We start from the raw sequence: 23507 nt of genomic DNA, 5'->3' as shown, positions 1-23507 counted from the left end.
ATAAATCATTGTAAAAGAGATTAATGTGTTTATTCAATTGAATATATGTACATACGTAATGCTATTCTGGTTTTCAAAGTAAAAATAGTATTCTAATTTCCCTTAGTTAAAAGTTAAATACAAATGTCTATGTACGTGAGGATCCTTTCGTTACTATTATACATCAATAATTAAAATAATTTCCAAATTACTTTAGAATTATTTAATAATTAAAATAATTTCTAAATTACTAATGGAAAAAAATTATTACATATGTTTAACTTAATTTTAATAGAACGTTACATATTTGAGCGTTACATACATGATTTTTGTTATGTACATGCAAAATAACTGCTGACTAATTTTATTAAATATGCATTGTACATGGCAAATTTAGCAAGGTGAATTTTCTCTGTATCACTGTACTTCACAAAAATTAGATTTATAAGTTAACTATTCTTCAAAAATTAATATTATGAACTTATGTTCATTTCACTATAATAATAGTGAACACAGCATGTCTCATTTATTCAAACGTATATTTAAACATAAATTTAATATTTATATATTTATATTTATATTTAATATTTAATATTTATATTTAAAATTTTTCTTTAATATCTTCTATACATACTTATAATTGAAACTAAAAATAAAATCATATTTTCTTTAAATATAAATACATATGATACTAAATAATGATTAAAACTAAAATAGGATTTGTTTTGTATCATAATAATAAATTTTGCTGTGAATTTCAATTTCTAACTTATTATGATTTTATCTCTCCAATATCTTCTTCTAATTTTAATATTTATACAACTATTTAATTGTTAACAATTATCCGTAACAAGTATTTGAGTTCTTGAATAAAATTGTGATGAGAAATCTTTCTAATATTAATAAATAAGGCAAATGTGTGTCAATAGCATGCTTAAAAACAAAATTAAGTGGAGATTTTTTATTTATGTATTATAATTTTTATATATTTAAGCTATTAAAAAATAATAATTACTAAAAACTTTTTACATTTATATTTGATATTTTATGTCCACTTGAAATTAAATATGTATTATATAGCAGAATTGTCACGGATATATAATTTCATATATTTGATTTAATCTCATATTTAAAAAAATGTACATACTTTATAATTATATTGTTGAAAATGCAATGAAGAAGTTTCAATTTTATTAGAAAATAGCTACACAGATGAAGAGATAATGTATATTTAAAAAAAAGTACATGAATAATTAGTACTTTCCAATAATTCATTTTTCTTTTTATATGTATGATGAATTGATTGTTTATATGTATAATGATTGATAATTTATATATTTAATGACTAGTGTTTATACTATACGGCTAAGATGAATAAGATGAAATAATTTAACTAAAAATATACATATATTTGTTATTTATGTATATATAGATATAATATGTTTCTCTATGCTCTACCTTCATCTTTTTTCTAGATATAAGAAATATTAATAGAAAAATACTTATGGAATTTAAGTGTTTATTCTTCTCAAATTAAATTAGATCCAAAGTAATATTTCTATGTTCAGTAAAACTTTGTAAGATATAGCATGTGTCGACATGCTTACATATCGACAAATGCTAGACTTAGATTAGCTAGAAACAAGAATTTACAGCTTATGAATTTATGAACTTTTAAAGAAAATAGGTACTCCAATCAGTGAAAATCATCAGACAATGAACAATTTATGTCCATTAGTAATGAACATATTGTCTGAAGATATATATTCTATATTATTTATTCACAGCCTATTTTGTCATTCTAGAACATTTATTATACATATTCTTTTTTTTCTTAATACATCATCTCTTCTTCTATACTGTATAAAATCAATTTTGAATGATACATGTACCTTAAAGGAATACGAATTTTATTCAATAAGTGCAAATCGTTCTTGCCAAATATGAATTCTGTGCTGAACTGTTAATATTGGATTAAGAACACGTTCTATACAATTTATTCGACTTCTAAATCGTTCTGTGTCTCTAGCTATTTCTTCCCATGGACCTTTCCGAGCTGCACGGTATGCATAGTCCCATTGAACCATTAAATGAACCACTGGATTCAAATTGAATTTTACCTATAATAAAAATTATATTGTTTATTATCATAGAATTTTAATACAAACAAGTTTAACTAACAAATAATTACTTGTCGGATCGGAGTCGCAGGTTTTTCGTCTTTATACGTTATTTCATCTTCGCTTATTTCATTTATATCACTCTCTTCGCTTATTTCATTTATATCGCTCTCTTCGCTATCTTCAACATCACTTTTAAAAGTTACTTCAGAATCAGTCTCAAACACTATGCAATAACTATCTTCTGAACCAGTGGAACTTTCTGATATTGAACGTGGTCGAAAACCATAATTAGAAGTATCTGTTTGCTTTAAACATTCAGGTATTTTTGCAGAAAATTTAGATATGTCATAATTAACGTTTCTGCGTATTTTCGGTTTCTGAATTTTGGGTTCTACATCGGCAAAGGTATATGTTACAGGACTTATTCTCTCTTCTATAATATACTGTACAGCATCTACTACATCCTCATCTAAACATGAATCTTCCGATTCTTTATTTTCTGTTGTATCGGACTCTTCAAGTTCTTGCCAGCTTTTAAAATCGCTTTCTATGTCTATTGTAATGTCATGTTTCCGTTCCCTTCTGTGTCTTTTTTGACTGACTCCAGAGCGCCTAAGCTGCGATTTTGCTCGCCCCCGCCCTCGACCTTTTGCCACTGTAGTAAGTTTTCTTCGTTGCTTCGATGAAACTGATGCTTTTGCTGGTATATTCGACTTCTTAAAATCTGTTTTAGAAAATTTATCTGTTACGCCATCAATAATTTTTTGAAGCATATTTGTGAACAAATTTGGAAATGTGGATTGTTGAATTGTCTCTGTACTTAATGTATTTGTACTATGCGTTAAAAGAGAATTTTCCATATTTACAGTCTTATCACCCCTACTATTATTACAATTAAAAAGCTGTTCTGTATTAGATATATCCTTATTATATGTTTCTTCAAAAATATAACAATTTTCTTTAACATCCACTTCCTTTGTGTTCGTATCAGAACAAATGTATTCAAATTCCTCATCACTTTCTATATTAGAATTTTGAATTGATACTAAATAATTACAATCAGTTGTGTTATATTTAACACCTTTATTAATATCTAATTTCTTCTCATCAGATTTCTCTGCATCTTTATTCTTACTATCAATGTATTCATAATTAAATTTCAAATTATCTTTTGTATTTTCAAAAATTTTACTTATGCAGAGTTTCTTTTCATTACATATATTATTACGAATATTCTCAACGATATTTAGGGATTCTTTGATCTCATCATTGTGAATGTACATATTGTCTGCATTTAATGACTCTCTTTTACTTGCCAAATTTTTAAAAAAGTCATGTGAATTACTATTATTTACAACTGTCACAGACAATGGATAATTTCCTCCCATGAATGAAACAGGAACTTTAGAGAGTTGTCCCAAAAATACATTTAAAACATTACAAACACTGTTGAACATGTTTTCTTTCTTTGCACCCTGCATATTTCCTTGTCCATTTAATGTATCGTTCATCGAATACATTTTTTCCATTGTTGTATTTGCGGGTAAGCTCTGCATAGAACACATGCTTAACACAACAAAGCAAAGTCACTGCAAAAGAAAACATTGAATTTAAAAAACTAACTTAAATTTTTGAATTTGATTAATTTGAAATTGATTATACGTACATTATTCAACAAGCTGGTATTCCTCCGTAACTTCTTTCAATTCTCATAAATCTTTCTTCGGCTGCAAAGTCAAATTTCGCATTTTTAAACTAATTAGTAATACCTACAAGCTATTAATTTATTAACAAATATATTTGAATTCAATTACAGAGTAAAAAAAAATTAAGAATTCCGGAATCACCAAATATTCTTTAAAATTTTACAAAAAAACATCCCATAATCATGACCTTTAAATTTATCTTACACATTGAATTTCAATGAAAAAAAATTTCGTACTTTCTTTAATAATTTTATAATTTCAGTATAAAGTTAATTAATTTACATTAAGTATTAAGTCATTAATTTACAAAAAGTGTTATTTTCATTTCAAGTTTCATTCTTGAATTTTCAAAGACACGTTCGAAATCAATATAACGTTTGCAGTCACGATGCATCGGACATCTTGAATTTTTCACGTGCATACCAGGTTAAGATTGAAAATTGATAAATAATGACACATCGAAATTCAAATTGTTATTCAGGCGTATGATTATGGCAGAATCACTATAATTTTTAAACTCGATGAAGTAATTTTATGAGATATTTTGTTTTTTTTTACCAATACGTACAACAAAGATAGCCTCTATAACTGGAATCACAATCACGTAGGATGTTTTTCTCGCAATATAACAACTGATTCTTTTGTGTACCACACTTTTTATGCTTTAACAATGGTGTTTCAATAGACTTTATTACTTCAGATACAATATTCCGTTTCGACAATTTTTCAACAATTCCAATAGATTCCATTGTAAAATGACGTATTATTGAAGCACACATCTTGACAAGAACTTTTAAGCGGCCATTTTCAACTACTAAGTGTAAATGCGTTGTACGGATCATTTATAACGGTTGTAACGTTTTCTTGTAGAGGCGCTGTTGTCACGATTCACATCAAGGCTACCAATTCACGGGAAATAAACATTTACTATCAGTAAATACAATTCTGCGAGATATGTTTTTTATAACACTTGATAATCAAAAATAATATATCCTATTTATGTTTTATTTATAATCGATCATAGTTAGTCAAACCGTATTGTATAAACAAACTTTTAAAACAAGTATATATACATCATGTTAAGGGGGTATTCTGGTAATCCGGAATGATACCTTTTGGTATGCAGTTTTCGCACACGGATTTATTCATACTTAAAGAGTGTTTACAATTTTTTTTAACGAAATTAATGAATATTGTGAAAATTATATAGGCCTTAAATAAGGCACGTTTTTAACCCTTCGACTATTGAACCTCATATTCCACTAATACATATTTAGGGTTGTCCAGGCGGCTCACCGATAGTGTAGAGTGACGATCGCTCGAGGTCCTCACCGATATTGTACCAACACAGTGACAGATACCCGATTCATATAGGAACATATATATTATTATACATTTGATAGACTGATTCATCCTGTTTTTTCATACTAATGAAGCATCTGGCATTTCCCAGAAAGTTACAGCCTATTACGTATCTGACGCAAACTACGAAATAAATGTGTTCATCTTGTGCAAACAGTTATGATATAATATTCTGAAAATATTAGTTTTTATTGGAAACACTTTGGATACTTATTTCTAACGACAATAGAATGTATTTCTCATAAGAATAATAAATTTATGATTGTAATTTATTTTACATTAAATGCACATGTAAAAATAATATAGGATGTACACAATTTACTATCATGAAAAGCTATTTATAAGTACTGCAAACCAATACCAAATTGAAATTGTTGCAATACGTCGTTCCTGACAAATAATAAAGGCATAACTAAGTTTAATTCTACTCTTGCTATATTTCCAAATTTCATTGCAATACCTCCGCCAACCGCACAGCGAACATCTTCTTTAAAAATTTTCATATTTTCTTTATAATCGTTCGCTGCAAATAATAAAAAATTATTTATTTCTGTATATTTCATAAATAATTAAGAAAATTAAGTTACAAAAAATATCTAAAAAATGTCGCACCAAATTTGAAAGTAAAATTCGACACATTTCCACCATTGATAAAACCATGCAACTTGAACAAATCACCGAAACTATGGCGACCGGGCCTGAATGGCAGTGGTGTGTATAAATGAAGCGCAAGTGCCCAATATGCATTGCCGCCAAGGGAATTTCCATCGAGACGAGGTCCACAACCTCTCATATCGAATCCTCTAAGATTCAATGGTCCACCCAAGAAAAACTGATCTGCAATATTTATTTTCATGTCGTTGCTAATTCCTCGAAGCAATCCGGATTGAAAACCCATCTGGAAGGTCTAATGAAATTTCTATAATCAGACAAATTGCATAGAAGATAAATTTAAAAAAGCTTAATATTTCGAGTTGAAAAAAATACTTGCTGCGTATTCATGAGGTGTCCAATTAGTTTGCACGATAAGTTCATTTTTAACAAACCCAATATCTCCGCCTAGACCAGCCACTTCTGTCGAAAATTGTATGAGACTTCCAGTAGTAGGAAATATTAAAGAATCTCTTTTATCGATGGAACAAATATGCCGTAGCGCAGATTTCAAATTTGGACCGCATTGTTCCCGAACGCGAAACGACATTTGCTTAGAAGAAATAATTTCCCTATACGTGGCTTCATACTGTAAATTATGCTTTAATATACCAGTTCCATCTGGATTAAAGGCAAGATCTATTAAAAGACCTTTGTCGCATTGACTAAAACCAGACCATGGAAACCTATTTGATGTATTGAACACGCTACCAGTTAATCTATAAAAAAAATTAAATTGTATATTAATAGTAGGTAATTCATGATATTAATTTTTAAAATGGGATATTCATATACATTTTATGACGCGAACTACCCATAAATGGTTTAACAACAGATATGCTTATATTAGTTGAACTTTTTGAACCGTAAGAATATTCCATCTGAAGACGTTCTCCTCTTCCAAATAAATTTGGTGCTTTCGCTTGAACAATAACTGAACCTTCATTATTTCCAACCATGGTGCTAATTCCACCTGTTAGGCGTCTCATTTCATTTACCATAAAGGTAACCTAAAAATGAATATAGCTTAAAATCTCTCATATAAATATATGCTGATTTTTAAATAGAAGATTCATAAATGAACTGAAAAGAATTAAATCTGAGAAATTACTTATTTTTGTTGAATTAGTGTGTAATTATATAGACCCACTTCAACACCTTCTGGGGTAGCATGAGGACCATGACTGGTATCAATGTAAATTCCAATATTTCCGAAACATCCTAAACCTTGCAATTTTTCTCTAACTTTATAGGCATGTATAATAATATCATAAAAATCTTGAGCTTTAAACAGTTCTGTTACTTGGGCTTTTATTATGTCATCTTTTGTTCTTATGAGGCCATCTACATGTATTCTATCAACTCTTGCCTAGTTCATAAAACTTAAATTAGTAATTTATATAAATAATTGTATTGTGTTGTTTCGTATTTGTATTAGTTATTAGTAAATATACCTTCAAATGAAGATCAACGGCTTGTCCTTTTTTTCTTTCTAGTAAATTCATCTTCTCATGAAAATGTAAGGACTGGAGAAGATTGTTAAATTATTTTCTACTTCCAAAATCATAAAAATATTTAAAGCAAGATGAATCAAAATACTTATGTGTTACTTACAGGATTATCCTCTTTAAAATTTTCTTTTTCGTTACTTGAAGATCTGTTTATATTTCTGGACATATTTGATTCCTGAAATGTAAACAACACACAAAATGTTAACAAAAAGTATTCTATTAAATATATTTTGAAAAAATGTATTAAATGTACGATGACAATTTATACAATAAAATAAAAAATATTCAAACTTAATAGAATATCTAACACAATTGTTAAATTCACAATAACGATGGTAAAAATTATTATTAGAAATTACTCATGATTAAAACGAATGGTTTTAATTTTAGGTTATACTGTAATTTTCTAATAATAAGCGTGTACCTTTGCATGAACAGTCCCCATTTTTCTTAGAAATGAATTGTCGTTATTTAGCTAAAGATTCACATTAAAATAATATATTAAATATAATAAATTTGTCAGGTCTTCTTTAATATTTAGTAAAAAATAAATGTAAATTTTTTAAATCAAATATTTGGAATGACTAGGAATAAGACAATGTGATTTTCTCAATAATGATTCTATGATATCGCCCTCTGCAATGCAGCACTTTCGATATTCCGATAATACAGAATTAATTGTGAATTTGTGAAATTGAAAATTGTTTATTTACTTTAATAAAAATTTGCATTTTATATCATTTTACAACCCTTTATTTAAATAAAAATTACATATGTTTATATAAATATTATTTATTTATATTTAAAATAAAAATATGGCAGCTGAATAATATCAAAATGTAATGTACTACATTGTATTTCAATTTTGGTCAAAATGTATGCAATTGTATATTTTAATATTACAGAGCTTATGAAAGTTATGGAAAAATTCTGTGATTAATTTATGTATAATAGAGGTAGATCTTCACTGTATTATTCGTTGTTGTTTAGCAATAATTAATTAATTGCTAAGTCAGATCTATTTCTTATAGGAACTTTATAATAAAGAGAAAGATTAATCAATTACATTTATAGAATTAAGCCCTTAAATAATACAATAACAATGTATTTATGAAAAACACAATAACAACTGAATATATTACTTATATTACAATAAGTATTCTTTTTAATTAAATACATAATTTGTCATAGAAGATAATGTAATATATACATATTACGTATCTTTCAATTATAAATCTTCCTTTTCATCTGTTAGGAACAATAATGCAAGATTCATTCCTTTTTTAATTTAGAAATTTTTTTTAACAGAAATATAGAATATTAAAATTTGCTATAATGCAATAATAACTTCCTCTTTTTTAAATAATGAAAATATATAACTGCTATCAATATCAATACCAATGTTAATATCAATATTCAACATATATATAAATTATTCTTTCTTATTTTCTGTTGTTACTGATGTTGATATACTTTTCAAATATTTTTATCAACATCAAATTAATCAGATTAATAAAGCAATATATATAAATGTGACTAGCATCACAGTTATAATTTTCTACTGATTTGGTTTGTATAATAATGATCATAGTGCAGCAGGACCAACTCGTGAATGTGTATTAGCCGGCGATATAGGACTTCCATGAATTTCTAAATCAAATTCAGAATTAGATAAACTACTTCTCATGACCCTGTTCCATCGATTCGTGCTTTCATTTAATGTAATGATATGTTGATTTGTGTCTCCGTCATCAGCGGATCTCTCAGAAGCACGAAGCGCCTCTTGTTGAATAATTATTTCATTAGTTATATATGCCTCGCGCCGTATTTTATCTCTTAACTTTGGATGCATATCAGGGATACACCATCGCACGAGTATCATGACCAGAGCAACAATATTCTGGAAAACATAGATTTTGTTATAATTGTTATAGTTGATTTTCAGATTTAACATTACATTAATGTTATGACAGTACCTCAAATACAACAATAAAAGCTAGTCTTGCTGCAAGTACATGCCAAAACATAATTGTATATTGATATTTGTTTGGTGAATCAGGAGATTCTCTGTAATCTGGATATCTACATATTTCAACTTGTTTGTGAGGAGGTAAATATGGTTGAGTCCCGTTTTGTAAGTCACTTGTATTAAATTTGGAAAGAGAATGATCTAGAAATCCTTCCAGAGAATAATTATCAGAGACAGTTATTCGATAAACTAATCTTGGTATAAAATTTGAAGTAAAAGCTATAATGAATGCCTAAAAATATTCAATTATCAATATATCAAAAGTTATATTGCTTATGTAAAATATTTTTACTTACATTGGTTATAACAGATAACTTAGAAATGGAATCAAGAATGCGATACCATATGCCTATATCTATAACACGTTGTCCAACTGGTCTTCTGTACATTACTAATAATTTTTTGGCATCTAATCGCATTTCAAAAATATTATTCAACAATGCAAAAAAAGGTGCTAATGGAAATGCAGCAACAAAAATAGTAACAAATCCATATTGTAATACTGCAATATTTAAAACATTAAGATTTAAACGGCTAATACAAATACATGTAGATAATTTTAACAAATCTAATACCGCTACCCATTTCTAAATATTCGGGAAATAAACTTCTTGGACCCCATTCTACCAATTTATAATCTTTGATCCACTGGAGATACTTCCGAGTAGTAACCTTTTTATGTCCATCTTCTGTTTTCATCCCAACATGTACTTTTAAAGTATTTAACCATTTATAAAATAGTGGAAACAACATTTCTAATATTGTATTCATAGTTTGTTTGCCAACCATGATAATGCTTAACTGTATGCATAATTCCATAAGACAACCACCGGGGCCACATTCTTCTTGCCGGTATTGGAAAAAGCGATTATAATTGCCCGGATATCCAACAAATTTTCCTTTAAAAAATGCTATATAAAAAATGGAAGCATAGTAGTTAACAAATTCGAGTAAATATATTTTTAGCGTCAAACTATCATCAAATTCAGTTTGAGTTCGAAGCAGTTCAATCTATAAAAATGAAAAGGAAAAATATATTTTTAAAAACAAGAAAAATATATACAGTTGTCATAATATATAAGTACCTCGGTTAAATATTCAGCTAGCCAAACATAAACCCAGTTAAATATTATGATACAACATAAATTAATACTAGCTGCAGTAGCTGTTGTAAATAGTATTGCATAACTTGTTACCATAGGGTGTCCATAAACACTTAAGGCAGTTAAAACAGACATTCTATATAGAACAACAGCTAACACTGCTGCCATTGCTATTGCAATCTGTAATTTAAAGTAAATAAAACACAAATTTTACGATTATTTTATATCGTAATTATTCAATTCATTTTTTTCTATATTATACAAACCAGCAACAAAACAACGGAAAAGCTGAGAATTGTAGCTGGGACTCTCATTTTCCAAAAAGGAACTTTCGGTTCTTCCGTATTTGTAATAATATTAAGCGATTTCTTTTTTATGTGTGCCAAACGTGCTAAGTACTGAGGACGAGGGTGTTCCTCTTGAGCATCTAAACCAGTTAAGTCCCATCTATGAGTTATTTCTGCTGAATATCGCTTCCATAATTCCAAAAACAATGTAGCTAATAAAATGTAGTAAAAATGATAATGAAATTTATATCGTATAGATGCAGAGATATTAAAAATATTATTACATACCCCATAATGACATAAATATAGAAAAAAATACAGTAGATGGGTTATCAAACAAATATGTAATTCTTGCGTGTAAGCATGTTTCTTTTAAATCCCAGTATCCACAAATATGATCACATAGGGGACACATTTCAATGGTACCGTTACCATTGCAGATATCTTCGCTTGGTTCGTTAGAATACAAAGTTGCGCAACTGTATATAAAACATAAAAGACCTACAATACTAGCAGGTATTAGCATATGTGTATAAAATCCGAGCCAAGCAAAGTAAAGTCCAATTTTTACTCCAAAATATTCTTTGATATAGTCTAATGGTTGGTAATGAAGACATTTTTTTAAACTTGCCCATTCTTTGTATAAAAGATATCTCATGGAATCTGGTGCGTGTAGATCTCCCTAAAAATAGAAAAAAATTATATTAATTAAAATATTAATGCTCTACATGAATGTTTGTACCTAAATTCGTTTAATTATAAAAATTTTTAGATGTACATTTATATAATTATAATTTTAGATGTAATTTTACATATTATTATTAGATGTACATTTTATTATAAGCATAATAAAAAGTATAGGCAAGAGTATAGTAATATACTAATAGGTAGGGAATACTTAATAGGTATAAAAGGTATTGATCATTTATATTAAGACAGTCACTTTATAACCAAGATAAATTCAACCTTCCCAATAAATTAAGTTCTTAAGTAAAGTAAATTAATATCTTAAGTAAATTAAAATGACCAAATTGTGTTCATGCCTAAGGACCTATTCTTAACAATTGTATAGTGTTTATCTAAATAAGCATGTAAAACTAATGAAATACGCAAATCTAACCGCTTTATATTCAACATACGCAAATCTACCGCTTTATATTTAACATAAAATTACATACATATAATAATTATATTTGGAAGTCAATGAATTATCGAAGTTCTTCTTTCGAAAATTTTTTTGTTTAGTAAATGTGAACAAAGATACGAAAAAAATAAAATGTAATAAAAAAAACAATAATGTTTGTTGACATTGCTTTTTAACTCTAATAAGTAGAAAAAGAATATAAATATACCTATAACTTAGAAAAATTTAAAATTAAAAAAATACGATGAAAAAAACAAAAAGATGTAGCTTACATCGTGAAGAGGATATGCTGCTACGTATGCTTTTTCCGAAATCAATCTTTCTATTCCAAATGCAAAATCGTCATCCTTGGTTTCAGTAAATCTGGTTCTATCTAAAATGAACTGTATGATTCTAGCACGCGTTGCAGCGGTAAAAAAATTTGGCGAATCCAAATTGAATAAATATTCTTTATCACGGCTATAAACAGCCGTAAAATTATGTTTCATAGTTGGAAATATTGTTTGGTCTACATAATAGTTTTTCATAATTCTTTTAAATAACGAATTGACTTCTTTAATTAATGCAATACTACTATTTTCAGGAATTATCATATTAGGTAATTCCTTCATTGGCAATCTAAGTTTTAATATTTCAGCATACCGTCTTAATACTTCTCGAGGTGCATGAATTTTTATGAAATGTAGACCATTTGGTTCTGCTTGTTCATATTCCAATTGTAAACTTTCCTTCTCCAAATTTTTTTCAAATACCTAGAAATTATAAATATTAAACAAAAAGTAGTATTCCTTTACTGTATAGTTACTTACACGTCTATGTTCTGTACAACGATATGTTTGAGCTTCCACATTGTATTCATCCCAAACAAGTACAAAATCAATTGTACGAATTTCATCACGAAAATATAAACTAAAAGCTGTTCCACATTTTGAGATCTATAAAGAAAACAGATATTATATAATTAACAGTTTTGTTATTAAATTACATATATACATATATATAGTTACAAACTTACAGATTTTGAACTTCTTCTGCTATTTCTCAGATCTGTACAACTACCATTAATTGTTACCTCATTATTAAGAACTGATAAATCATCATTAAATGATTGTTGAATATCTTCCAAGGAGATTGCACTATGCATACTATCCAAAGTAGTCATACTTCCAGCATTATTCAACGATGAGATATTACGAACACTTTGATACAAAGTTTGCACAGATCCTGCATTTAAATTACTTGGTATTGATCGATAAAGACTTATTTCAGACGTATCATTCCTACTCTTCTGTATCCATGGTACAGAAATTTCTTCATCCTCTTCCATTTTTAATTGAATTGATCAGTATTCAAATTCTATTTATTTCAATCTAACAATGTATACTACATGCAAGCCAAATAAAGAAAATTTATATATTCATAAAAAAATACTACAACGTGTACATTATAAATATATTTTATTCAATTCAATATTATAATTTTGTAATCAACTGAAGAGTGAAATACATGTTACGAAATATGACATGAATAAAACATGAATTACTATTAACATAGGCAATTAAAATAGATAAAAATTTAAAATAATTATTTGCAAATAAATATTGTTTATAATTATATTATCTATAAATGACTATATGTATTATATCAGAACAAAAGACGATAAATTACTAATTTCATAAAATATCTAGCTGTAATACGTTTTCTAATTTTTTTTATATAAAAAGCACTAACTGAAATACAGAGTATCCTTACATTCTCATCTTTCCATTAGAAATCTTTCACTCCGGATGCTGTGCAGATATGGTACAGGAAATTGTCACATAACTGCGTGGATACACATGTACACATATTTTTAACACGTATTTTAACCTTTGATTTGACTACTACACACATTTGTTATAACTAGTTAATTTATTTACATTTATCTACAATTGTACAAAAACGATGGAATTGATACGTTGAGTTCATCATCTGAGTAAATACAGAATAATGCACGTATTCATGAATCATATCAATATATGTATAGGTAAGCACTGTTCGTAATATGTTAATAATGATCACGTGATTAACGTGATCCATTCATGTAAATTAACACATATTATTTATTTCTACCAGTTTAATTATAAATTCTTATATTAAATAAATAATTAGACATCAATTTTCTAATATTTAGTGATACATTTACATAAGGAAAATACTATCACTATCGATAAAAATATTTTCTTATAATTACAAGGATTGGAAAGTTACAATTAACACAAATGTTTTTAATATTTTATTTAACTTTTCATTGTAAATACAAATATTTTTTCTTCTTAAATAGTAATAGTACAAAATTATTCTTTGGTTTCCTATAACAAAGTAAATAATATATAAAAATTTTCCATTTGACTTATATCATTTAATATTATTCCTGTTAATCATTAAAATTAAGATTGACATATTATGTTACAAAACTAATTATATCTTACATATATCTTTTAATAGTACATGAATTTATATAAATGTATACTTTATATTATCTACATACTACATAAAATTTGATTTTATTATATATATCCATTATAATAAAGATCATACTTCTTGCATGACTAAAGAATTAAGTTCGTCTTCTCCTGGACATAATATTGAATCAATATTGTAGAATGCTGCATGTAAAGTTATTAGAAACCAAGATACACCTGAAATAAAATTTGTACATAAATAATTTTGCACAGATTTTATGTAATTTTGGTCTAAATAAAAGAATATTTGTTTTATTTACCAAGAACCCAGAAAAGAGCTGCGCCGGCACCAACTAAATAAAAAATTGGCAGTGAACAGATTCCTACCAAAGAATAAACTTGAGCTAGAGTTAATTTATAATTCAATATCGTAAGTTCTTGTTTAGCATGACGTTGTGAAACCTTGTAACAAGCTCCAAGTGATGCAGCAACAGCAAACAATAACAATGGTGATGTAATCCTAAAATTGAACAATTATTTTGTTATTTAAGGTAAGAAGATATTCTCTATAAGTGGAAGAATAAATACACTTGTAATAAAACTTACAAGCAATATATAACTAATCCAACAAACAGGAACAAATAATTGCTCTGGAAATACTCAATATTTCTTACAATTCTTTTACTCAATCTTGGTAAACTGGGAGGAGGTCTTATGTTGCTTGTATTGAGAAATAAAGACCATGGCCTGATATTAGCTTTTCTGTGTTTGATCCATTCGTGAGCTTGGGGATATCCTATGTTAGTGAGTGGAAATTGTGGTATTTGCAGAAATTCAAGCCTAAAAAACAAAATGTATACGTGATTATTAATTATCAACGTAAAAACGGTGATTAAGAATTTTAAGACTTCTATTTTTTTTTAAATGTTCGCAAAAAATAATTGCAAAATTAGTTCTTGGAAATATAATTACAAGGAAAGTATGTATTACTCAAAAATATGGTAACTTTAATTAACCAACGATTATCAACAAGATGTCAATGTCATTATCGGTAAAATTTCTTTGTAGGTTATAGACAACAAATGTTCAATGTTCTATTGTCGATCATTATGTCCACTTATCGTGCACTCGATGATTACCCAGTGCTAGATTTTTCCTTTTGTTGTTGAGGTATTTGCATGTCACCTCCAACCTCAATTTCCACGTCTGCCATTTTCAGTGTGTCAATAATCAAAACTTTCAAAAATGGGGACGTGTGATAAAGACACGACTAACAGATCACGAGTACTTTATTCTCTCTCTCTACTCGACTGTTTCGTGTAGTGTCATCCCCACCGCAATGGCGTTTGCACTCTCGTTTTAGAAAAAACCCGTCGAACGCAGTAAAACTCCCATCATATCGCACATCGAACTACTATGTTACCCCTACCACCGACACTACTACACGTTCAACCAGCGTTCGCTCATACAAATGCTACAGGTTGCAGCTGCTCGATAAAAATTCTTTCACTGCCTTTGTGAAGCTTCTTTCACGGAAAGAGCTCACTGTCTGAAGTAGAGGACGTGAAACATTTTCCATTTTTTTACGTGAGTTTTCAACGTTTTCATTTAACAAACATAAAAATTAATGGCCATACATGCCACTGCATGCTCACTTTTTATTAAATTCTACTTTTAAAACTTTAACATTTCGTTTTTGCATCTTCCTGCTCTGGGAAATCGGATTATACAGCATTTTGTCTAGATTTCCTGAAATTTATGAAACTTTATGAAGAGTGATCGAAAATATAAAGGTGATCACGTTTATTTAAACTAACACTAACACTAACACCAAACGATCAAATTCCTTCGTGATTAGTTAAAATCTTCTACGATATTTCAACTAAACCAAGGGGATCTATGGAAAATCAAAGGTTCAAAAATATACAAAATATGCAAAAACATATAAAATAATTGAAATAAAATACTCGTAACGTTTTGTGACTGAAATGTATCAAAATCCATTTCCTTTTTCATTTATAAAAAAACATAAATTTATATAAAAGAATTCGTAATTTACACGTTGTTGAATCGTGTACATAAATAATTTGTACGATCGTAGCATGAGATTTTGTTTGTTACAGAAGCATGAGATTTTTAAATGCCATATATTGTCCATCGGTACAAAGCTGAAAATTTGTTTTCATTCATTGTTCAACAAATGATTGTCAGCTGTTTTAAACATCGTTCGATCTCGTCGAAAGCTCAAAGAACAGATTATGACAAAGGTTTTTTTAGAATTTTCACTAAAGAATGATTTCACCGTCGAAAATATGTGCAGATGACGCTACTATATACTACCATTTGGAGTAGCGAGAACCAATAGAAGAACGCATTTTATTGAATTCAACACACCGGTCCTCAAAGAGATCCCTGATTGGTCAGCTTTAATTTTCCAAACAGGGCCACCCGCCATAACGAACGTAGCGTGGTACGTGCGTGGTTTGAATTAACATCTCCAAAGCGTAATTAACAAGGTTTACAAATCAGTGATTATTTTATTTCAGTTTGATATTGTTGATACATACGGGATTGATTGCATGCGAAGAAACTTATGGTGACAATTTGAAAAAGATGGAGGTTGCACAAAAGTTGCATTCCGGAGCATGCGATATACAGGATGAGGAACTAAATATCAGCTGTCATACGAACAGCTCTGGCTGTGATGTCGAAGATATATTGGACTCATCTACGGAAGATCTTGGATGTTCGCCCCCGCTTCAACCGAGAAAATTATTTAGTAATACGATGAATTGTAGTGACAATGAAAGTAAGTAATCAATCCGTTTTAATTGATATGTTCGGCAGTTGAATCGGAGATTCGTCAGTGAGGTTACCCAACACACTCGTATTTTAAATATATACATTGCGAGGAAAGATTTTCAAATAACTACTTCTAAAAGTTGTGTTTTTGGTGTATTGGTATATTTGGTGTGTTTTGATATATTTCTTCAGTGACAAGTGTGAGAAATGTGTTCTATCACCTTTGTCTCTTTATAATTTCATAATACAATATAATGATATTCCTTTTGTTAATTTTGAAGAATTGATCAAAATTTTGCATTGAAAAAAAGAACGAAAATGTCGAAGTTAAACGTTTGTTAATAGTCACGTATAAAATCTCATTTGCTTTAAAAATAAACAACGAGTTCTTAAAATTAAATTTGTTCTGACCATTTAATGTTAATAAATCAGTTAAACAAAGATGATCAAACTGGTGACCCCCTATTGAGCGGCAAATTAGAATGACTGAGAAGAAGTTTCCAAATCTTAGCAACCCAAAATCGATTGACTAAAAATATTATCTAAACGGAAATTGATGTAAATAATAATCGATATACAAGATACAGAATAGCAACACATATAATATATTTACTTTCATTTTGGAAGGACAATTAAAATCTTTGATTTTGGGTATTAATAACATCAATGTCTAGATAGATAGTAAAGAGACAACTTCAAGTATAATAACTAGTAACTGGATTGTAATACTATACTATACTATGCTCTTTTATTAGCGATTCTTGCACTAAGATACGCATCGCGACAGTATCAAATGAAATGTACTCAAACATGAAATGTAGGATTGTGATATTTATTTAAATGAAATTGTTAATAAATAGAAGTGTTAAAAATGCATAATAATGTGACGCTTTGATTACGAGGTAACGGCGTCTCTCCATTTTTTCTGCACATGCGCATTGCTTTACCCACTAGCGACGCGCTCGGTTATAGTAAACAACTCGATCATGTTGCTTCTTCCCTTTTTTTCTTACTTGCTAAATTTATATTATCCGAAAACACAATAGCAATAAAATTTTGATTAGTAACGTGACAGGTTAGTGTAATTACACTGTTCCAATGTTTTCGTATATTTACGAAATGTTTTTGTTTGATATTCTGACTGCAACATATTTAAAGGTATTTCACTTATTGTTCTATATATTTCTTTCCCAAATAACTTTAGGAATATATATTTCCTGCATGGTGTTGTATTTTCTCAAATTTAATTTGTATATTTTTTCTCTCTTTTTTTGTTTTTGTGTTTTATTTTAAAAAGAAATAAATTTAAATTTGTTTGTTTGTCTCATTGTGTTATTGTATATACATTATCTGTTTGTTTCACGCTTATCAAACACGATTTTTAGAGCCCTCTTTTTATTTTTAATTATTTCTTCTTGTGAAAATAGTGTGAATTTTTTAATGATATGACAATGTTTTCATGCATGATGTAGAAAAGTTGATATTTTCATTGGACAATCGTTTTGCATCATGCAAATTTGTTTATAATTTAAAAAGATCTAGAAGTAATCAGTAGATACAATATTTCTGTGTACTGCTGTTACCTCAGATGTGTATATTGTATAAAAATATGTATGATGTTGAAACAAATGATATTAACAAGTAATAAAGTCTACAACATTTCTCTCTCTATTTTTATACATTCTTTTTGCTATTACAAATAAATATTTGACTCATGTATGTATATTTAAGAAAAATATATAATATACAACATTTCCTTCTAGAAAATAAATAAGATTTCCTTGTTTTATTTTTGTATAAAAATGTAATTGTAGATATATTGTGTGTATATTGTCTTTTATTAATGTTGTTAATTCCGTATTATATTAATTCTGAACTCTGTTTGAAACAAAAGATTATTTTTGTTAAAAATTAATATCAAAAAAATTTTTTAAAGAAATAAAAGAATATAGAAATTATGTAATTTATACTTAAAATATGAATAACATGAGAAGCATGAAAGAAATAATTATCATGTAAATATATGTCAATTACAAAATAATCAATACAACACTGTTGTACATAAATTATAAAATAGTCAACACAACACTGCTGTAGATTACTTATAAAGTAATCATCACAACACTGCTGTACATTACTTATAAAGTAATCAACACAATATTGCTTTTGTTTTTTTTAATTTTGGTGCATGAGGAAATTAGATTCTCAAAAACCAATAAATATGATTTACAGGTGCATCAAGAATTAGAATCCCTGCTCGTGAAAATATGTGTTCTCAAAAAATGTCAATGGCATGTAGCCCACCTTACAAACGAGTTAGAGCATTACGTCTTTTTGATTCTCCCGCTACTCCAAAAACGTTAATTGAAAAGAGTGCAATGCATACTCCGTTTCCGACTAAATGTTCTAGATTATTTTCGCTAGACAAATCTAGAACTTGTAATTATCAAAATAAATCTGACAAACCTGCTGCCAATGTAAATCCTTTTATGCCAAATGGAGTAACGTTAACTGCAAGAAAACGTACTAGATCTAAGCGCAGTCTGAATGGGTAAGTATTTGGTGTGATATAAGAAATTTGATACATTATTAATGTGATTAAGAAATATGATATATTATTAATTCAAAATAAAATACTGCTTATTAAATATTACTTCTTTTCTTTTGACATTAGTTCTCCAGATATCCAAATTCCAAAATTTGATCTTGGCGATTCTGAAGAAGATTCTGACAACGAAATAGAACAAGCTACAAAACGTGTGGCATTGCAAGATTCTAATATCTCACGATATCATCAAGAGTTCCATGAACTTGGTTTAATTGGAACGGGTGAATTTGGCTCCGTTTATAAATGCATTAACCGGTTAGACGGATGCACTTATGCTGTTAAGAAAAGTATTAAACCTGTGGCTGGAAGTATTAATGAAAAGAATGCCTTAAATGAAGTGTATGCGCATGCTGTACTTGGTAAACATCAACACGTGGTGAGATATTATTCTGCATGGGCAGAGGATAATCATATGATAATTCAGAATGAATATTGTAATGGTGGTAGTTTGGCTGACACGATTCTCAATTTAGAAAAAGAAAAAAAACATTTTACTGAAATAGAAATACGACAATTATTGTTACATGTTGCTGAAGGTTTAAGATATATTCACAGTATGCAATTAGTACATATGGATATTAAACCCGGAAATATCTTCATTTCCAAAGAAAAAAGGTTACTTGCAGTTAATTACGATTCAGCCGATGATGGTTTCGACGAAGAGGAGACTATAGAAGAGGAAATTACTTACAAAATAGGAGATTTAGGTCATGTTACATCAGTTAATAACCCTCAAGTTGAAGAAGGAGATTGTAGATATCTTCCAACGGAGATTCTGCGCGAGGACTTTTCTCATTTACCAAAAGCTGATATTTTTGCTTTTGGATTAACTATTTATGAAGCCGGTGGTGGAGGCCCATTACCTAAAAACGGATCAGAATGGCATGACATTAGAAATGGAAAATTAAAGGAATTACCACATTACAGTCGTGATCTTAACGAATTACTTAAAGTAAATAAATTCAATATTAATCTTTTTTTATTTTAATTTAGATTAGAATACAAAATTTAATGCAATCTTTTCTGTAGTTAATGATTCATCCAAATCCTGAAATGAGACCATCAGCAGTATGTCTTATACAACATAGAGTACTGTGTCCATTTGGGAATAAAACAAAAGCACAACTTCGACGAGAACTGAATGCAGAGAAATTAAAAAATGAAATTCTATCGAAACAACTGCAAGAAGCTGCTAAATGTTTAAAAACTATTGCTCCAAACGTAGCAGCAATCAATAATACAATGAATGCAGGAGGCTATGAATTAAGACCTACACCAACTAGAACATTGTCTCGAGCAGTGGGTAAAAAAGTCAACAGAAGCAATAGTACTACAAATTTTTAAATATTCTGTGTTATATTTGTGTCAGACTAAAGTAGAGGGGTAAAGGTGCTTCATGGAAAAAATTTTTTTCTAAGTGCCTTGACATTGTGATATGAATTAACTGTAGTATATAAATAAAACTATGATCAATATTTGATAGTAAGAAGAATATGATAAGTATACAGAGTGAAATTGTACGATAGCTACGGGTATACTCTTGCAGTGATGAAAGTATTACACAAATAAAATAAGTTGCGAATTTTATACATTAAAATTATAAACACTAATTATAACTTCTAAAAATCTAATTCGTATTTTACATTTCATAATTTCAAATTTTTAGATGGGTAATACAGTAATGTAATATCATTTACACATATTGTTTGGCCTTTTTTCTTTTTTTTATAAACATAAATATATATATATATATACATACATACATATATAAGATATAAATTAGATACATAAAGTTTGAAAAATATAATAATTATTGCTACTGATCATTAGTCTATTTATCTTACAAGCATAGAAAATGTAACAAAATCTACTTCTCTATAAAGAATGAAAAATAATTCTATTAAATATTTCCATATGTGTCCTTAATGTTCTTGTTAACAAGTTTTTATTTACCTATACAATTACAATATATTCTTTTTTTTACAACATTACTATTTTTGTAGTTTAATCAAGCAGTATTTAAAAAAAAGAGTAATATTGACAAAAATGAAATGAAAATGTTTTTAATATCAGTTACTAATTAATGTTTTGACATATTGTGTTATACTTCCGTTTTTGTTCGAGATTGACTGGTAAATAATTGGAAGTACTAACAATAGACTGTGACAAATTGTTTATTACAAATATATTATATTTTTATATATAGATATTTACATATAATAACAGTTTAGTGTTGTGTATTGTTTAGTGTTTAGTCATTAATTAATCTCTGTATTATCCATCATTATAAAGATTCAAATAATTAATTTTTTTCTTTATTATAATTTTCATACTCGGATGAAAGACTGCTACTTAAATATATTATATTAAATAATTTTTATATTTTTGCACGACATACACTCAATATTTTTTAGGAAAATATATATATATGTGTGTGTGTGTGTGTGTGTCTTTTAAATTAATAATAAACAAACTGATATTACATATTGTTTGTACAGAAAGGATTTTTAGATAACTGGATAAGAGTTGATGACTGACATAAAACTTCATCTAAGCATAATTCCTAACCCTAAAACACAATTTCACTCTGTGTATTCTTTAAATAACTCTTAAAATTATAAACGATTAACGAATGAATCTTTGAACATAAAATGGTTTAAGTTTAAATTATTTTTGTAATATTTTTTTATAGTTATATTGTCTTTGGCATGCTCTAAAATTCGTACTATACAAGTTTCTTTTGAGTTTTTGATATATATACATATTGGATAAATATTGATGTATAATAATCCACATTTTTATTGTAGGTGGTATTACTGATTACATATTTCTTGTTCTATTTACTAATACACCAATTTACAAAAATTGTATTCATTTCATTATCAAATGTGCATTTAATTCAAAGTTTCTACAAATTGTTGGATAGGTTGACTAATGGACTTTTTTACTTCAATTTTTGATTTGTAATATGCTGTGTTTCTTGATCAGAAAGGACAAAAACTAATGTTTTATCACAGTATAGTGAATTCAAAGCTCTGTATTAGACAAATGCATTCAATGAATATTTTTGTTCCTGAAACTAACATCGAATAGATGTCTTATGTACAATTATTTGGCTTCTAGCTAATAAATCAAAGCCTTTGTACCTTGACTTAATATTTTCATGTTACTGAGCATGCTAATGTGATCTTTTCTATATCTGCGTTTCGATATTTAAAAAAAGAGGATATATATATAGCATGTGTATAATCCTTTGCATTACTGTTTACAAAACGGTCTGAATTATGGTTTTTAATATCATGAATATTTTTTGTTGTAGTTTGCGTTACAAACTACTTGCGCCTTTTATTTGCACTATAAATTCGATTAGAAATAAGATTTATTACAAAATTTTCTGTTATCCCATCGACATGTTGTAATGTGCGATCAAATATTAGTTTTTCTAAGTGTGTAACCTCGTTTACAAACCAATGTTATGTATGTAATCATAGATCGCGTTATGTATAAAAGTTACGAAGTTTTGTAAGAAAAAAATGTGAATAATTAATACAGAAGTTGCTTAAGTTTCAAACTGTGTGCCAGAGTGGGTGGACCCCGACTTATGGTGATGAGGTATTGTGGCTGTATATCACGTTTACTGTGAACTGTTGTTTCATTAATCTTATTATTATTATTATATTGTATTATTATTAATATTATTATTATAATAAATAATGAATGAATATCGCATTCAGTTATATTTATTAAAAATTATAATA

General features: G+C 28.0%; 5 protein-coding genes across 13 annotated transcripts; 1 reads left to right on the top strand and 4 right to left on the bottom strand.

The window, feature by feature from the left end:
- Positions 1 to 1575: 1575 nt before the first annotated feature.
- LOC122531374 lies at positions 1576 to 4696 on the bottom strand. Of its 2 annotated transcripts, none has more exons than XM_043659236.1 (4): positions 4377 to 4696; positions 3765 to 3829; positions 2171 to 3683; positions 1576 to 2099 (listed from the first exon to the last, which is right to left on the bottom strand). In XM_043659236.1, exons 3-4 carry the CDS (start codon positions 3665 to 3667, stop codon positions 1890 to 1892), a joined length of 1707 nt encoding a protein of 568 aa, XP_043515171.1. In that variant the 5' UTR covers positions 3668 to 3683; positions 3765 to 3829; positions 4377 to 4696; the 3' UTR covers positions 1576 to 1889. The 2 variants fall into 2 exon arrangements, with proteins under 2 accessions (XP_043515171.1, XP_043515170.1); XM_043659235.1 differs by having other exon boundaries at positions 2171 to 3691; positions 3769 to 3829; positions 4377 to 4693.
- A 709-nt stretch (positions 4697 to 5405) lies between these two features.
- LOC122531376 (sorting and assembly machinery component 50 homolog) lies at positions 5406 to 7952 on the bottom strand. 2 transcript variants are annotated; one of them, XM_043659238.1, is made up of 8 exons: positions 7757 to 7952; positions 7436 to 7507; positions 7276 to 7338; positions 6972 to 7190; positions 6617 to 6831; positions 6162 to 6540; positions 5783 to 6077; positions 5406 to 5693 (listed from the first exon to the last, which is right to left on the bottom strand). In XM_043659238.1, the coding sequence occupies exons 1-8, from the start codon at positions 7775 to 7777 to the stop codon at positions 5509 to 5511; spliced, it is 1449 nt and encodes a 482-aa protein (XP_043515173.1). In that variant the 5' UTR covers positions 7778 to 7952; the 3' UTR covers positions 5406 to 5508. The 2 variants fall into 2 exon arrangements, with proteins under 2 accessions (XP_043515173.1, XP_043515172.1); XM_043659237.1 differs by having other exon boundaries at positions 7276 to 7347; positions 7757 to 7951.
- An 838-nt stretch (positions 7953 to 8790) lies between these two features.
- On the bottom strand, positions 8791 to 13929 carry LOC122531370 (anoctamin-1). 3 transcript variants are annotated; one of them, XM_043659219.1, is made up of 11 exons: positions 13648 to 13929; positions 12911 to 13278; positions 12705 to 12830; positions 12168 to 12647; positions 11040 to 11433; positions 10731 to 10963; positions 10447 to 10644; positions 9943 to 10372; positions 9658 to 9863; positions 9309 to 9593; positions 8791 to 9232 (listed from the first exon to the last, which is right to left on the bottom strand). In XM_043659219.1, the coding sequence occupies exons 2-11, from the start codon at positions 13220 to 13222 to the stop codon at positions 8918 to 8920; spliced, it is 2979 nt and encodes a 992-aa protein (XP_043515154.1). In that variant the 5' UTR covers positions 13223 to 13278; positions 13648 to 13929; the 3' UTR covers positions 8791 to 8917. The 3 variants fall into 3 exon arrangements, with proteins under 3 accessions (XP_043515154.1, XP_043515155.1, XP_043515156.1); XM_043659220.1 differs by having other exon boundaries at positions 12911 to 13215; XM_043659221.1 differs by having other exon boundaries at positions 12911 to 13119.
- Positions 13930 to 14310: 381 nt separating this feature from the next.
- Positions 14311 to 15737, bottom strand: LOC122531379 (prenylated Rab acceptor protein 1). Its single transcript, XM_043659244.1, has 4 exons — positions 15479 to 15737; positions 14946 to 15179; positions 14660 to 14859; positions 14311 to 14576 (listed from the first exon to the last, which is right to left on the bottom strand). The coding sequence occupies exons 1-4, from the start codon at positions 15550 to 15552 to the stop codon at positions 14470 to 14472; spliced, it is 615 nt and encodes a 204-aa protein (XP_043515179.1). The 5' UTR covers positions 15553 to 15737; the 3' UTR covers positions 14311 to 14469.
- Positions 15738 to 15796: 59 nt separating this feature from the next.
- LOC122531373 (wee1-like protein kinase) lies at positions 15797 to 23262 on the top strand. 5 transcript variants are annotated; one of them, XM_043659231.1, is made up of 6 exons: positions 15797 to 15926; positions 16463 to 16809; positions 16886 to 17148; positions 19374 to 19692; positions 19816 to 20701; positions 20779 to 23262. In XM_043659231.1, exons 3-6 carry the CDS (start codon positions 16953 to 16955, stop codon positions 21091 to 21093), a joined length of 1716 nt encoding a protein of 571 aa, XP_043515166.1. In that variant the 5' UTR covers positions 15797 to 15926; positions 16463 to 16809; positions 16886 to 16952; the 3' UTR covers positions 21094 to 23262. The 5 variants fall into 5 exon arrangements, with proteins under 5 accessions (XP_043515166.1, XP_043515164.1, XP_043515168.1 ...); XM_043659229.1 differs by having other exon boundaries at positions 16463 to 16820; XM_043659233.1 differs by having other exon boundaries at positions 15843 to 15926; positions 16660 to 16820.
- Positions 23263 to 23507: the final 245 nt, after the last annotated feature.

This window comes from Frieseomelitta varia, unplaced genomic scaffold (assembly GCF_011392965.1).
Source record: "Frieseomelitta varia isolate USP_RPSP 00005682 unplaced genomic scaffold, Fvar_1.2 scaffold_396, whole genome shotgun sequence".
NCBI lineage: Eukaryota > Metazoa > Arthropoda > Insecta > Hymenoptera > Apidae > Frieseomelitta > Frieseomelitta varia.
This window is presented reverse-complemented; position numbering and strand designations above follow the sequence as displayed.